The 17,249-nt window shown below is 40.2% G+C and overlaps 1 protein-coding gene across 1 annotated transcript in view; it reads right to left on the bottom strand.

The window, feature by feature from the left end:
• Nucleotides 1–349: 349 nt before the first annotated feature.
• LOC120022230 (venom phosphodiesterase 1) overlaps nt 350–17,249 on the bottom strand; it is a 31,237-nt gene continuing 14,337 nt past the window's right edge. The window contains exons 16-25 of the mRNA XM_038966114.1: nt 17,079–17,148; nt 13,910–13,997; nt 12,290–12,462; nt 11,421–11,466; nt 3,142–3,296; nt 2,556–2,691; nt 2,156–2,233; nt 1,690–1,822; nt 1,318–1,471; nt 350–592 (exon numbers count right to left, since the gene is read on the bottom strand). Of these exons, the coding sequence (XP_038822042.1) occupies nt 419–592; nt 1,318–1,471; nt 1,690–1,822; nt 2,156–2,233; nt 2,556–2,691; nt 3,142–3,296; nt 11,421–11,466; nt 12,290–12,462; nt 13,910–13,997; nt 17,079–17,148 (1,207 nt within the window). The 3' untranslated portion in view covers nt 350–418. The remainder of the gene's footprint in view (nt 593–1,317; nt 1,472–1,689; nt 1,823–2,155; nt 2,234–2,555; nt 2,692–3,141; nt 3,297–11,420; nt 11,467–12,289; nt 12,463–13,909; nt 13,998–17,078; nt 17,149–17,249) is intronic.

Genomic DNA, 17,249 nt, shown 5'->3' on the forward strand with positions numbered 1-17,249 from the left:
TATTGTGTGTAGATTGAGGATTTTTTTATTGAATCCATTTTAGAATAAGGCTGTAACATAACAAAATGTGGAAAAAGTCAAGGGGTCTGTACACATTCCGAAGACACTGTACATTAAGTCATTTAGCTGATATGTTTCCTGTAATTGTCAAACACGTCTTTCTGTGGAAGTCAGAAGATTAGGGGATAATCTCTGCACAGGAATTTAAAGGTGGAAAAGACTTGTGTGGTGATTGTGGCCTACAGAAGCATTGTACATGTTTCATGACATTTGCATTCCTCCCTGCATTGATTTGAATCATTAAATATTTATTAACAAGTGGATAAATACCCACACTAGACAAACTAAATAAAATGTATGTTTTTATAATGATCAAATACCTCTACCAATACATGTATATTTCAAAAGGTCATTCATTTCAAGGCCTTCTGTGAATGGCAGCAGTTGGCCGAGTCTTTACTTTTAGAAGTTCCGGGATAGGCCTGGTGCTGCCTTGATAGAAATCCAATCCTGTGAGCCACTCTACATCTCTGACACGTGATTGGTGGAACCACAGGTGGTCTTCAACCCATAGAGATGCCGTGTCACCATTCTGTGGAAGTATAAAAACAAGCGGATCAGTGACACAGACCCTAATTATCACTACTTAGGTGTTGACAAGACAGAGGTACAGACAAAAACAATGAGATCAAGTTGCGAACCAGAGGTTTTCCACCAAAACATCATGATAGTTGCCAGGTGTTGGGAAAGGGGCATGCAAAAGTTGACTGTGTTCAAAACAGATGAACGTATGGGTGTTCTCACCCATACTTTGGGTGAGAAAGGCATGCTAGCTAACTTTTTAGCTAATGTTAGCTTACCTAGCTAGCTAGCTCATTACAAATTAGTTAGGTCATAGCTTATACAAGTGTATTGTCTAGATACTACTGGTTATGTGACATTATAATTGGATAATGCTAGAGAGGCAGGCTAGCTAGCTACAGGTTAGCTAACGTTAGACACAATCCACATCAATGTGCGAACCAGGGTTTCTCACCAAAACATCATGATAGTTGCCAGGTGTTGGGAAAGGGTCATGTAAAAGGTTACACTGTCTTCAAAACAGATGAAAGTATAGGTGTTCTCAACTTTACAACACAATTGTTTTTGCATTTCACTACGTGTTTGTCAGTAGTAGGAGAGAGTACAGAATGTACATCATTCCAAAACACTCTGTACTTGCAATTCAAGTACTTAGACCTGTCCAGTTTTTCTTGTTTTTTGTTATTTTTTTACAAAGAAAGTGTGCAGTGCTTTGAGGTGATATGGTTGCCTTACATTACAACTCTCTGAGTTGTCCGCTTTGTGTGGTATCAAGAAGGAAACTGTCTGTAGCTCATTGTTACAGCTGCTCACTGGTTGCGAGTCCTTACAGCTCGTGAGAACTGCAAAGTAATGGGTTGGGATTGGAATCTGTGTACCTGTTACAAACCTTAATGAAAACAAGAAATAAAACACTGGTTAAGACTGAAGTGTCTGGCATCGCTGCAATCATCTGTGCCCCATTGATAGCGCTCTGCAACACTATGTGTTTCATGATTGCCTTTTGTGAGATTTATAAACTTCGCTTCCTCTCTGCTCCATGGCATGTTCCCCATGTTAGAACACACAATTGGCTCTGTTTTGTATGATAAAGAAAAGCTCACATACTGTTGTATCTGGTCTTGAGAATCAAACTGTCCGTCGTAGTTGTAGTCAAATGCCGGGCCTGTCACCACATTAATGCCATTATATTGACCGGCATATTTTTTCAGCAATGTAGTCTGGAAGTAATCCCAGATCTCTATAAAATAAAGACATGTGTATCTATTTATCATGAGCTGAAGCTACTTGTATGACGTGTGGTGTTTACTGTGTTTGTTGTGTCTGTTTTATTTGTTGATGTTCTTCTTTTATGTTGTGTGAAAACTAAATACAAATGTAATTTCAAAATAAAAGTACATATAAATAATAGAAATTAAATGTATGTTTAATCATATAACATGTAGGAGATGTGAATAAGGGAGAGAAGTAGAGAGACAAGCTGAATTCGAGTACAGTGAGTGAACAAGAGAGGAAAAAATGAGTTTGAAGGAAGCAAGAGAGAGCTGTCTCAGACTGTGAAGAGTGTACGTACTCTTAAACTCAGGATACATGGGTACAACATTGCTCATCAACAGGCCATCATACTCCTCCTGTGCTGTCTTGTTGAGATCTGGACGTCACAAGAAATAACAAACGAGATACTTCAATAAGACTAAATTCCTCATTATTTTGACAGCTGGATGCCTGGGGGGAGAAGTATATTATTATTTTAGTGGGGGGGAGACCAGATGAACAACAGTTTCTTTTTGACATACATTCTACTATTACATCACTTACAGCAAATCTCTCTGGTTATGAGTGTCTGCTAACTAAATGACATAGAAAAACAAAGTTAAGGGGGTGGGAGTTAGACTTTTTTGTTGTTTCAGCCTTATTCTGTTTGCTTAAGACTAGTGTATTTGAAAGTATAGATGTGAAATCATCACACGTACTGGGAGGGTAGAGGAAACCGTGGGTAATGTTCCTGGCTGGAGCATACTGGTCACATCTGGGACTTTTATCTGCCGCGATGCGGACATCAGCCCTCAGACAGTCTGGTGTGACTGCTGGCAAAGGGTCCATGTTTTCCTACAGAGGGTGACAAAGAGGAGGAAATTACAAAAGTCCTTCCTGCATTACTCACATCCACCCTCCACAAACTTTTGAAAACATCCAAGGGAAGCAAGGACAACATTGGAGAAGACAATAGCAAAAGAGCAACTTTGGATCTTCTCCAATGCATTTTGACAAGGATGACCCCTGTACTTTGTATGTCAATTTACATTCTAACCTTCCTTTAGATATAATTTAATCAAAGTTAGCTTCTGTGGATGATCTTTGAGAGGCAATATTTAAACTCATCATAGCTCATGTTTGACTAAAGAATAGGTAATTTGAAGACTTGTGGATGTGCAAGTGTCATGACATTGACATATCAAAGTAAGAATTAACTGAAAGTTCAAATGAATGTGTCTAACAAATTACACTTGATCAGTTACTGATTTGTAAAAATGATGGCCTTTAGATGAAATGACTTACAGGTTTGTCCAAAGTGTATGAGTTCCACACTGGCATGAGGGATTTTTTGCTATAGGCGTTGACAAAGCCCTGATGATACAGTAAGCAGTAGTCATTGCTGGGTTGCAGCATTATTGGTCTTCCAAACAACATGTGCTTCTGCTCAACAGCCTTCACTGAAAGTGAGTAGACAAACAGATGTCAGATAAAGATGCACTATACAGAAATCACTCTGCCATTTCCTGGTTGCAGAAATTCTAAAAGTTTGCCTAATTTCAGTTTATGTAACAAAACAATCATTGTACCATATAACCAGCTGTGAATTTCCCATAACCATACGTATTATTGTATGTTTGAAGCTGGTGTACAAAATCTAAAGTAAAAGACGCAAAAAACAAATTTAAGCATGCGAAGATTAGAAATAGTTCACATAGAACGCTTCTTAGATTTGCTTTCAATGAGAAGGACAGGACTATATCTCCAAATTCTGTGTGAATTAGGTCGGGTTGGTCAAAAAGTTACATATTGCAGCTTTAAATGTTTTTTATATTGGACAAGACCTAATTGTCCAATAAGATTCAGCATATAGGATGTACTACATAACATTCATTTTGTTTGACTCAAACTATTTGTTTTGGAGGAGCAGTAGGCTATTATTGGCACTATGTAAAGGATAATCAACAAGGGATTCTATGTCAAATAATAAACATGTGGAAGGTGTTTTCCACGACGCACTAGCAGACTAGCAACACGGAGTTTTAGATATTTTAGATAGAGCGCCATGTTCGTTCTCCCTTGCTATCAAGTTTACCAGATAGCTGCAGTAGTTGCCTTGGTAACCAAACAAACAGACTTGCTAGTTTAGCTAGCTACACCTACCGAGGTAAAGTTGGTTTGATATTCACACATTCGGACATTCAACAGACATTCATCAGGCATTCAGACATTCGCCAAAAGCCATTTAAAAATGTATAAATCAATAACTAATTCACCGTTTGTCACAGAAACATCAAGCTAGGTATGATTTATTCTATAAATGTCTAGCATACTTTTACAACCTTTGTTTTGAGGAAAAATGACAGTTTTGACTTGATAGAAATACATAAAATCTATAAAATGCCATTTCAAGCAGTCTAAATCAATAATTAATTCACCGTTTGTCACAAACATCAAACTAGGTATAATTTATTCTATAAATGTCTAGCATACTTTTATAACTTTTGTTTTGAGTACAAATTCCAGTTTTGATTTGATAGAAGGCATGTAGTCAGTCTAGAGGGCGTGTGGTCAAAGTCTGCTGTACCCTATTAGAAGGGGCCTGGCAGAAAATTCTGCATCTTCAGTCATATTAAATTAGATTACAGGAAAAACTACGTGATGAAGGGATCAGGCCTGACTGGCTATAGAAGACAGGTGGATGGATCAAGAGGACCAAGATAACCAAGAGGATCAACATGGACATTCCACAGTGGAGATAAGGAAAACTAAGAGTGAACCATAACATATACTGTATATATATATATATATATATATATATTAGCATGGGTATTGAAAGATACCAGAGGGTGGATAACAAAAAAAAGCATTAATATAAGAAGTAGATGGTACATGTTTGGTTTTTGGGCTAAATGTATACATTATGATTTGCCTCTTATCTGTATGTGAACCCCTCTGCAATCTACTGGCACAAACCATTAAAAAGTAGGACTTCAACCAGGCTTTCCCTATGCTATCTGCTCTCTTAAACTGCTAGCCCAAAGCCTATGTGAAAATGTGGTTTTTCACAAAAGATCATGAAAAAACTGGCCCAAATCAGCTCTATATAATTCAGCAGGGAGGTGTGCAACTACCACACATTATGTTTTTTGCAATGGATATATTTACCATATCATATGGAGACAGAAACCTTTACCTTATCATAAGTAGGCAAATTGCTAATTATTAAATCCTTCCAATAGAAAAAAAACAATTTAGTTACGAATTGAATTAAATGAGTTGACTCTTCACATGAGATGAATGCACTGAACAACAAAAGAAAGGGAATATTGAATGATCCCCAATGATCCATCGCATCTCCCAAAAACATTTTCAACATACATCTGTAAAATGATAGTCTAGAAACTAAAGCTTTGGTTGTCTTCTTCTCAGTCTTCTCCCTGGACCTCCTCAATGTCCACCGCTTGAACATCAGACTGAGGCCTCATCTTCACTGTCACTTTCCAACCTTGTTGAGGATGGCTCGTTGTCAGGCTCGAAAAGCTTCAAATTTGCCTGGACGGCCACCAATTTTTCAACCCTTGTATTGGTCAGCCTGTTGCATGCTTTGGTGTGTGTTCCCAAACAAGGACTTTTTGCGCTCTGAGGCGGCTGATGTTGGTGGGTTTTGGTGGATGATGGAGGCAACAGGGGAAAGAGCCTCAGATCCACAAAGTCCCTTCCACCAGGTGGCCGATGAGATATGCTGACACGACTGCCATATTGCATCTCCATTCCAAAGCCCTTGCTTGGAAGTGTACTTTGCCAGACTGCCAAGAACCTTGCCCTCATCCAGGCCAAGGTGCGAGACACGGTAGTGATGACACCATAGGCCTTGTTGATCTTTGAACCAGACAGGATGCTCTTGCCAGCATACGTTGGGGCCAACATGTATGCTGTGGCGTGTATGGGCTTCAGGCAGAAGTCTTCACGCTTTTTGATATATTTAATTACTGCAGTTTCCTCTGCTTGGAGCAACAGTGAAGTGGGCAGGGCAGTACGGATTTCTTCTCTTACATCTGCAAGCAGAGTCTGAACATCAGACCGGATGGCATTGTCTCCCTCAATCCGTGCAATGGCTGCTGCTGTAGGTTTCAGGAGTTTCAGGCTGGACTCTCTCCCAAAGTACATCATCCAGGAGGATCCTCTTGATGGGGCTGTCCATATCAGCAGATTGTGATATGGCCATTTCTTGGAGAGACTCCTTCCCCTCCAGGAGACTGTCAAACATGATGACAACACCACCCCAACGGGTGTTGCTGGGCAGCTTCAATGTGGTGCTCTTATTCTTCTAACTTTGCTTGGTGAGGTAGATTGCTGCTATAACTTGATGACCCTTCACATACCTAACCATTTATTTGGCTCTCTTGTAGAGTGTATCCATTGTTTTCAGTGCCATGATGTCCTGAGGAGCAGATTCAATGCATGAGCAGCACAGCCAATGGGTGTGATGTGAGGGTAGGACTCCTCCACGTTAGACCAAGCAGCCTTCATGTTCGCAGCATTGTCTAACACCAGTGCAAATACCTTCTGTGGTCCAAGGTCATTGATGACTGCCTTCAGCTCATCTGCAATGTAGAGACCGGTGTGTCTGTTGTCCCTGGTGTCTGTGCTCTTGTAGAATACTGTTTGAGGGGTGGAGATGATGTAGTTAATTATTCCTTGCCCACGAACATTCGACCACCCATCAGAGATGATTGCAATACATTCTGCTTTCTCTATGATCCAGCAAATTAGTAGATAAAGCATGTCTGGTTGGAGGGGTGTATGCTGGGCGAAGAACATTCAGAAATCTCTTCCAATACACATTGCCTGTGAGCCTCATAGGTGAACCAGTTGCATATACAGCTCGAGCAAGACATTCATCTGCATTTCTCTGACTACGTTCCTCCATTGAGTCAAAAAAACTTCTGATTCCAGGAGGACCATGAGCTCTTGCTATTGATAAGGTGTCTGGTTCATCATTTTCACCTTGAATAGAAGTAGAGGGACTTTTGTCAGAGGTTGTGAGCGCTGAGGGAACTTTATGCACTTTGCCAGATGATGCTGCATCTTTGTTGCATTCTTCACATATGATTTGGCACAGAATTTGCTAATGTACACAGCTTTTCCTTCTACATTAGCTGCAGTGAAATGTCTCCCCACATCAGATAGTACCCATGGCATTTTCCTGTAAAGATTAGGGAAAAAAAATGTTAAAAAAACAACAAATTCAATTCCATGTACAGATAAATAGTTAAGCAGTTAGCTCCTTTGTAAGATAAAATGAAACATGTATGGAAACAGGTGAATTAACACTCCTCAGTTAGCATGCTCAAGTAAGCTAAACCCCACATGATAGCAAAAACTAACTAGCAGAAATTGTTAACAAGTTATAAATGATTTAAACACACTTTGCTGTAGGCTACTATTTACTAGTTAACAAAAAATCATGCATCTCATATAAAATATATTCACCCCACCCAGTATTGTAATCAAAACTTACCAGAAAGCATGTAGTCCTTGGCTCAGACAGTGTAGTAGTGTGGGCTCAATAGCACCTCATTAGTGTGCAAGATCTTGAGAATCAGATGTACATGTGATGGAAGAATGCACTGTGCATGCAGAGGGTTGCAATTCCATTGAATTGTGGATAGTTTAACCAAAATATGCCACAAGACCTAGACTTGCCTTATGTGTATTCCACAAAAAAGGTTCACTGTTATAAGTTTACTTTTTTGATGAATTTAAGCAAAATTCCCAGGCTTAACTTCCCATGGAAAATTTCCAGAAAAATTCTGTCCCTTTGCAACCCGAGTTAATGCTCTAATGTTCTATTATCATTACTCTATTTTATTATTCTACTATGAGAGATACTAGATACATACTATGACAGAAATTCACTATAATAGGTACACACATTGTATCTGGCACAAGTGACGATTAAACTGATTTGGATTTCAAAGACTGCCATTATTGTAATGTTTGATATTACAACATTGATGTGTGATACCTTTTTTATCAACTAATATGTTTTTTGCAAATGTATGCCTTTATTACTATATGATTTATATTGCCTGAATACTCAATGATGATTAACACCTCAGTTATGGGTGCTTCTGTCAGGGTTGTGGTCAAATGCATGTCATTTATTTGAGATTTTATGTATTTCTATCATATCAAAACTGGAATTTTTACTCAAAGCAAAGGTTGTAATACTCAAAGCAAAGGTTTATACTCAAAGCAAAGGTTGTAAAAGTATACTCGACATTTATACCTAATTTGATGATTCTATCATAATCAGTGAAAACGTTATTGATTTTATATAGTTTTAAACGGAATTTTATAGATTTTTTGTATTTCTATCAAGTCAAAACTGGAGTTTGTCCTCAAAACAAAGGTTGTAAAAGTATGCTAGACATTTATAGAATAAATAATACCTCGTTTTATGTGACAAACAGTGAAACAGTTATTGATTTTTACATTGACTTTTGGCGAATGTCTGTTGAATGTCTGATGAATATCTGTTGAATGTCCGAATGTGTGAATATAAAACCAACTTTACCTCGGTCCAAACCTTCAGTCCAAGCTTGCTATTTATGAAATTCAAATTCAGCCATGCCAATAATGTTTTTCAATTCAACTTTTGATTTCAAACGCAGCTCAAATATTGAACATGCAAGATTGAACTATAGCCATTGAATTCTACCAGTACTGATATACTGTACTGTCCGTTATAGGGAATTATAAACTGGGTGGTTCGATCCCTGAATGCTGATTGGCTGATAGCCGTATACCACGGGTATCTATTCCACAGTTTACCAGCGGCTAAATCTATGACGTTAAAATGAGCTGATGCAGCTATGACGTTAAAATGAGCTGATGCAGCTCGGCAGGGCTAGGCTGTCTCCAGCCGAATGTGTACGCAGACTTGACACCCAATACAGTTGTCTGTATTGCAGTACTGCCGGTCATTTTGTGTCTACCTGTCCCTTCAAGTGACCTAGCTCATTCGTTGGAGTGAGTACACTAGTGGGTCTTAAAGATAATTGTTCTTCTCCCCTTACTCACCCCCCTCTCCATGCCACCCTGTTGTGGGGCGACCAGCCCAAGTCTCTCCAGGTACTCATTGACTCGGGGGCCGATGTGAGTCTCATGGACGTTACCCGTGCGTCCGACCTGGGTATCCCCACTCAACACCTCTCCATTCCCATGGGTGTTAGAGCCCTGGATGGGCGCTCTATAGGCTGGGTCACCCACCAGACCAACCTACGAGTGTCGGGGAATCACAGCGAGACGATCCAATTCCTACTGGTTGAGTCTCCGCAGGTTCCCGTGGTATTGGGATTCTCTTGGCTCCAGCAATACAATCTCTCCATTGACTGGGCTACTGGTGCCATCGTGGGCTGGAGCCCGTCCTGCAACAATCATTGCCTGAAGTCAGCTCTGCCTGCCCCGGGACGTCTTCCTGGGGGCTTGGAAATTGCCCCGGACCTCTCCGCCAGCCCCACAGAGTACCAGGACCTCCGGGAGGGGTTCAGTAAGGCCCGGGCCACTTCACTTCCACAGCACTGACCGGTATCCAAGAAGGTCAAGCCAGATGCGCTGGCACACCGCTATAGCCCCGCGGCTACACCCCCGTCCCCCCTGCTCCAAGATCATTAGCTCCTCTGTTGTTCGTCCTCTGTTGCCCGGTACCCTCTGTATACCTCCTACCCTTCCTGTGTTTAGAATTAAAGCCATGTCTCACAGCCTTTTGTCTTCTGTTTCCAAGTTTGTCCTGTCAGCTCCTGTCTTTTCCCAGGCTCTCTTTTTCTCGTCCTCCTGGTTTTTACCCTGAGCCTGTACCTTTGCTCCTACTCTGGATTATCGAGCCCTGCCTGCCTTGACCTGTCGTTTGCCTGCCCCTGTTACATTAAACATTGTTACTTCACACAGTCTGCACTTGGGTCTTACCTTGATACCTGAGAGTTTGAAGTGATTGTGTTAGCTGTGTTGTTGGCTAGCTCATCTGAACAACAGTGTCCTGACGAGTGAGCACGTTTTTTATGCCAGTCAAAATCACGCCTCATTAGCTCATTGCTATGGATGTATCCAAATAAATGTTACTAGAAAACAGCTTAAACAAATACAAACGCAGCTACATTGCTGTTATTCTGGCTGCACTTTTTGACTTGACTGTAAGTTAGCCGTAGTTGGCTAGCTAGAAAGCATGGGATAAGAACGTTGCCAGCCAGTATGGCAATGGAACATTTAGAACCAACGACTGGGTCGTGTCCATAAAAAAAAAAAGACTGAAGGACTGGGTCTTGTCTCTGGCAACCGAACCGATAGAACGAACGAGCAGCCGGCTTGGGTAGCAACTCTAGATTTGTGTCGGGACTATATCTTGTGGAAGGATGAAATAGTATGAATAAATTCATCAAAATAATGTTTTTTATGAAAATATGACAATCATTACTTGAATATGTTGGTAACCCATTGCATAAAAGTGATAATGCCCTCGAATCCAGTGTTTGGAGGATATATCGGCACGGTTTTCTAACAACACCCATGCCAATATATCCTCCAAACACCGGCTTCTCGGGTATTATCACTTAAATAATGCACGCTCTAGAATGCCCTTCAAGGCAATCAGAAACGGGTATTCAACAATGCCATAGATTTGGTAAAGGAGTCAATGGGATGCAGACGCATTGACCAGATTGGCGCACAATCAACAAATCTGTTCTAACAATGTGGCTATTCTTCAAATCTGTCCTGATTTATGTATTGTAACAGGGCCACAATGTGGTTACTTAAGTCCGATTTGGATATATTTGGCTGCATACCATGTAGAAGTTGTCCCTTTTCAGGTTAAGAAGTGACTGCTAAATGCTAACTTTCGTTCCTATAAGCTGGTTAGCATAGCTAGCATACAGAAATCGGTGGTGCTCATTTGCACTTCCAGAATTTAAATGAATTTCTTCATTTCCTTTACTAATGTGTTATACTTTTAGCTAGCAGTGTTCAGCTGTTAGCAGCCAATGGCTAGCAGTGTTCAGCTGTTAGCAGCCAATGGCTAGCAGTTTCTTACTGGCAGTAAAAACGGATGATTGACATCATTTTTTTGAGCCATTACTGAATTATTTAAATCATTTATTTAACAAATCAAACATTAAATCTTGTAAACAATTCATGGTAATTCATAGTAACCTCGTAAACATTTCATTTAGTCAGGGCGTTTATTTGAAACAGGAGTTTAATTTGCTGAAATGTGTGCTCTTGTTCGGCTATTAAAAGGGACAGGTGACTATTTCAGACTCTGCTTTTAAATTACGTTTTACGGTATACCACAACCCCCCGAGGTGCCTTAGTGCTATTATAAACTGGTTACCAACGTAATTAAAACAGTAAAAAGTATTTTGGGGCTTTCAGACAATCAGCATTCAGGGCTCAAACCAACCAGTTTATAATGAAGTATTATTGCTAAACTCAATGTACCATCTGGTATCATAATTGATTGTTAATCATGACAATATTCCGGCAATAATCTGTCCATACTCTCTCTCTCACACAATATTTACCTTCAGCAGCTGTCAGATTCAGACGACTATTTGGATTAGTTACACCCTGGAAAGAAACAAGATATGATGTTGTTATAGATAAGACTGACAATATTGATCCTTTAATTAATTGATTCTGTCATGAATATCAACAACATTGGAGACAGAGACGTTCTATGGTTAGCATAATTCATATGTGCTTAATATACTGTATAATACCAGCTTCTTATCACTATAGGATTCAGAGGTGTATACTGTAACTTCAAAGCAGCGGTGTAGGCATGGGAGAACCATCGTTAAAAAAAAAAGAAGAAAGTAAAACAAAAAACACTTTGTCATAGATGGACAAGATTAAAATGAGATGAAAGGCTAGTTCAAGAAGTCAAGCTATAGAGCTGTGTGATGTCCACATTTTCTCTAACACTGAACATAGAAATATGTATTTTGCAGTTATAAGGTGAAATGTTATAGTTATTGGTTTTATCATTTGTTTATACTATATTTAGAAAGCATATACGTCATTTCAAGCGTTATTCATACAGTTTTATTGAATAGGACATACGTCATATAACATATTTCATATTTTTATCATATTGTACTGTATACTTGCACTTGTGTCCTCAAAAGTGACTACTACACCTCAGCAATTTATATAAAAAAACTATTCCAGAAAGGTGAGATTTGAACCTTTCTTGGCATATGCAGCATTACTAGATATTGTTTATGGTCCTCTAATGAGAAATAATTACTCTTGGGGATTATATAGATTACATTTTAGATGAACATGCCCTGAGGAATTGAGGCTGTTCTGAGAGCAAAAGGGGGTGCAACTCAATATTTGGAAGGTGTTCCTAATGTTTGGTGTACTCAATGTAAGCAAGGGGTACTACCAGGGAGGTGCATGTGCAGTCCAGGGTATCTGTGGGTTCAAGGATCACCAGAGGGCACTGCCCAGGGGTTGTCTGCTCTGCGGGGTGTATGGGAGTGTGCCAGGGAGTCCTCAGGAGATGGTTCATACTGCCGTGGCTTCCATTGTTCTGGGATGGGGAGATCCCCAACACATCTGAAAGGGTTTCACATGGACAATGTTACAATGCACATACTATTCATGTTTGAGATCAAATCACATGAAATCTTATTTGTCGTTTGTGCAGGATACAACAGGTGTAAAACAGTCCGGTGAAATGCTTACTTACAAGCTCTTCCTCAACAATGCAGTGTTCAAATACCAGGAGTTATATTTTCAGCTAGCGCTAAAGCAGCGCAATTGTCAAACTTCGTCCCGTAAAAACTGGCGCTCTGGCATTTCCACACCTTGCGCCAGGTTCAGCTATTTACCTGTCTTACATCAGCTCACTTGTGCTGTGGGAGGGTTGGTAATATGTGAAGTGTGTCCTTAAAAACTAGCACAACAGTATTTAGCACAAATAGGGAGATTTAAGACTCCACAAAAGCTATTCTTATAAGTAACAAGGTTGATTACGGCATGGATTTTGACGGCGGAAGCACAGCCTATTCAGACTTGATGCATAGTGCCCATGGAACAAGAGAGATGTGCTTTTTTGTGCGGTGAATCTACTATTTAGAAACCTAAAAAACGTTGTTTTTGTTAGCATTTTGTTTCATTTGATTAAAAACCCAAAACATCCTCAATCAGGATTGTTTTTTTGTCCTGCCCAATGCATTCATTAAGCAGCCAAGACTATCAATAAACGGGTTGGCTCATGAGACCGTTTTGAAATAAATCTTTATCACCAAAGCTTTATTAAAAAGATCAAGGGAGGAGTAAAACAGTAAGCGGACATCCCCTTTTGTATCTATGTCTTGTACATTGTTTTAGCCAGCTCCTGTTATTATTTTGGAACCTTTTATCCATAAAAGGTTTCTAAGTGGTCTTCTAGAGAGGCTTTTGCTGTCATGCTTTTGCATAATTCACAATTAACATAGGCCTACCTGCATACTCCATTTCACTTGTATCCATCCCCATTTACAAAGAGCGCCTATTGTACGGTTAGTGGCCTCACATATAGCCTACAATACATTTTAAGGGGAGCCTAGTATTTTTTATTTCAGGAGAAATGCGATGCGTAAAGACATGTATAGGCCTATAGGTGAAGCGATTACAATGTTGACTGCCATCACTCCAAACATTTATCAAAAACTGGATGTATATTGTTGTTGCTGTTATTAATTACAGTGGCCTATGCTATTTAATAAATTGATTAGGACGAGAATATTCCGTGCCCCCCAGCCGAATTGGAGTTGATGACATCGAAAGACCGTCAATAACCTACACAACTTGAGACAACCTCATGCAATATTAAGCCATGGAACACGTTGATTGGCCAGTGAATGGTCAAGCCTTCGCCCCGCGTACAACTTACTTATTAATCAAAACCCAGCCCTTTCACAACAAATTCTGCCACTTAATGATGGACTGACAGAAACAATTTCTTGGTTAACACAGACAACTGACACTGTAATTTACTGCTATATTTACTGCTACTCACCACACATGAGATTGTAGAGCTCAATATTGGAGAATGGTTCTATTTCGGTTTTATAATGAAACTTGGGTCCATAGCTTAAGAACATAGCCTGAGGAGAATAAAGAGGGTATTCATCATAGGGTTAAGTTATCAATTTGCCATCTCTTAAATACAACAATATCAATATACACGGAGTGTAAAAAAACATTAGGAACACCCTCGTAATATTGAGTTGCACCCCCTTTTGCCCTCAGAACAGCCTCCTCGTGGCATGGTATCTACAAGTTGTCGAAAGCGTTCCATAGAGATGCTGGCCCTTGTTGACTGCAATGCTTCCCACAGTTGTGTCAAGTTGGCTGGATGTCCTTTGGGTGGTGGACCATTATTGATACACTGTGCAGCATTGTGGTTCTTGACACAAACCGGTGCGCCTGGCACCTACTACCATATCCCGTTCAAAAGTACTTCAATCTTTTGTCTTGCCCATTCACCCCCTGAATGGCCCACAAACACAATACATGTCTCAATTGTCTCTATGTTTAAAATCCTTCTTTAACCTGTCTCTTCCCTTTCATCTACACTGATTGAAGTGGATTCAACAAGTGACATCAATAAGAGATCATAGCTTTCACCTGGTCAGTCTATGTAATGGAATGAGCAGGTGTTCCTAATGTTTTGTGCACTCAGTGCAAAGATGTGTGTGTATATACTATATATATATACACATACTGAACAAAAATATAAACACAACATATAAAGTGTTGGTCCAATGTTTCATGAGCTGAAATAAAAGATCCCAGAAATGTTCCATGAGCACAAAAAGCTTATTTCTCTAAATTGTTTTGCACAAATTGTTTTTCCATCCCAGTTTGTGAGCATTTCTCCTTTGCCAAAAGAATCCATCCACCTGATAGGTGTGGCATATCAAGAAGTTGGTTTAAACAGCATGATCATTACACAGATGCACCTTGTGCTGGGCACAAAAAAATGCCACTCTAAAATTTGCAACACAATGCCACAGATGTCTCAAGTTTTGAGGGAGCGTGCAATTAGCATGCTGGCTGCAGGAATGTCCACCAGAGCTGTTGCCAGAGCATTGAATGTTAATTTCTTTACCATAAACTGCCGCCAAGGTTGTTTTAGAGAATTTGTCAGTACGTCCAACCAGCCTCACAACCGCCGACCACGCCAGCCCAGGACCTCCACATATGGCTTTTCCCCTACGGTATTGTTCGAGACCAGCCACCGGGACAGCTGATGAAACTGAAGAGTATTTCTGTCTGTGATAAAGCCCTTTATGGGGGAAAAAACTAATTCTGATTGTCTGAGCCTTGCTCCCCAGTGGGTGGGACTGGCTCCCAAGTGGGTGGGCCTATCCCTCCAATGATATCCATAGATTAGGGTCTAATGAATGTACAGTGGGGCAAAAAAGTATTTAGTCAGCCACCAATTGTGCAAGTTCTCACACTTAAAAAGATGAGAAAGGCCTGTAATTTTCATCATAGGTACACTTCAACTATGACAGACAAAATGAGAAAAAAAAAATCCAGAAAATCCCATTGTAGGATTTTTAATGAATTTATTTGCAAATTATGGTGGAAAATAAGTATTTGGTCAATAACAAAAGTTTCTCAATACTTTGTTATATACCCTTTGTTGGCAATGACAGAGGTCAAACGTTTTCTGTAAGTCTTCACAAGGTTTTCACACACTGTTGCTGGTATTTTGGCCCATTCCTCCATGCAGATCTCCTCTAGAGCAGTGATGTTTTGGGGCTGTTGCTGGGCAACACGGACTTTCAACTCCCTCCAAAGATTTTCTATGGGGTTGAGATCTGGAGACTGGCTAGGCCACTCCAGGACCTTGAAATGCTTCTTACGAAGCCACTCCTTCGTTGCCCGGGCGGTGTGTTTGGGATCATTGTCATGCTGAAAGACCCAGCCACGTTTCATCTTCAATGCCCTTGCTGATGGAAGGAGGTTTTCACTCAAAATCTCACGATACATGGCCCCATTCATTCTTTCCTTTACACGGATCAGTCGTCCTGGTCCCTTTGCAGAAAAACAGCCCCAAAGCATGATGTTTCCACCCCCATGCTTCACAGTAGGTATGGTGTTCTTTGGATGCAACTCAGCATTCTTTGTCCTCCAAACACGACGAGTTGAGTTTTTACCAAATATTTCTATTTTGGTTTCATCTGACCATATGACATTCTCCCAATCTTCTTCTGGATCATCCAAATGCTCTCTAGCAAACTTTAGACGGGCCTGGAGATGTACTGGCTTAAGCAGGGGGACACGTCTGGCACTGCAGGATTTGAGTCCCTGGTGGCGTAGTGTGTTACTGATGGTAGGCTTTGTTACTTTGGTCCCAGCTCTCTGCAGGTCATTCACTAGGTCCCCCCATGTGGTTCTGGGATTTTTGCTCACCGTTCTTGTGATCATTTTGACCCCACAGGGTGAGATCTTGCGTGGAGCCCCAGATCGAGGGAGATTATCAGTGGTCTTGTATGTCTTCCATTTCCTAATAATTGCTCCCACAGTTGATTTCTTCAAACCAAGCTGCTTACCTATTGCAGATTCAGTCTTCCCAGCCTGGTGCAGGTCTACAACTTTGTTTCTGGTGTCCTTTGACAGCTCTTTGGTCTTGGCCATAGTGGAGTTTGGAGTGTGACTGTTTGAGGTTGTGGACAGGTGTCTTTTATACTGATAACAAGTTCAAACAGGTGCCATTAATACAGGTAACGAGTGGAGGACAGAGGAGCCTCTTAAAGACGAAGTTACAGGTCTGTGAGAGCCAGAAATCTTGCTTGTTTGTAGGTGACCAAATACTTATTTTCCACCATAATTTGCAAATAAATTCATTAAAAATCCTACAATGTGATTTTCTGGATTTTTTTCCCTCATTTTGTCTGTCATAGTTGAAGTGTATCTATGATGAAAATTACAGGCCTCTCTCATCTTTTTAAGTGGGAGAACTTGCACAATTGGTGGCTGACTAAATACTTTTTTGCCCCACTGTATTTCAATTGACTGATTTCCTTATATTAACTGTAACTCAGTAAAATCATTGAAATTGTTCCATGTTGCGTTTATATTTTTGTTCAGTATATTTTTTAAACTAATCAAATTAAGTTTGTACTCATTAACTAACTGATTTATTTGAGTAAATGGATCTTCTTCCTACTCACATGCATACTAGCATCATCATTGTCATACCCATGAGCTCCACCTGCACAGAAGGTCAAAGACCCTGGGTATCTATAACATAACACAGAAATATGTAAGAAGCCAACATTTTGCTACATCATGCCCTACTAAAATCCACACCAGGATTATGTTTATAAAGTAGTGTGGAGTTT

Source organism: Salvelinus namaycush, chromosome 27, assembly GCF_016432855.1.
Source record: "Salvelinus namaycush isolate Seneca chromosome 27, SaNama_1.0, whole genome shotgun sequence".
In the NCBI taxonomy this organism is placed as follows: domain Eukaryota; kingdom Metazoa; phylum Chordata; class Actinopteri; order Salmoniformes; family Salmonidae; genus Salvelinus; species Salvelinus namaycush.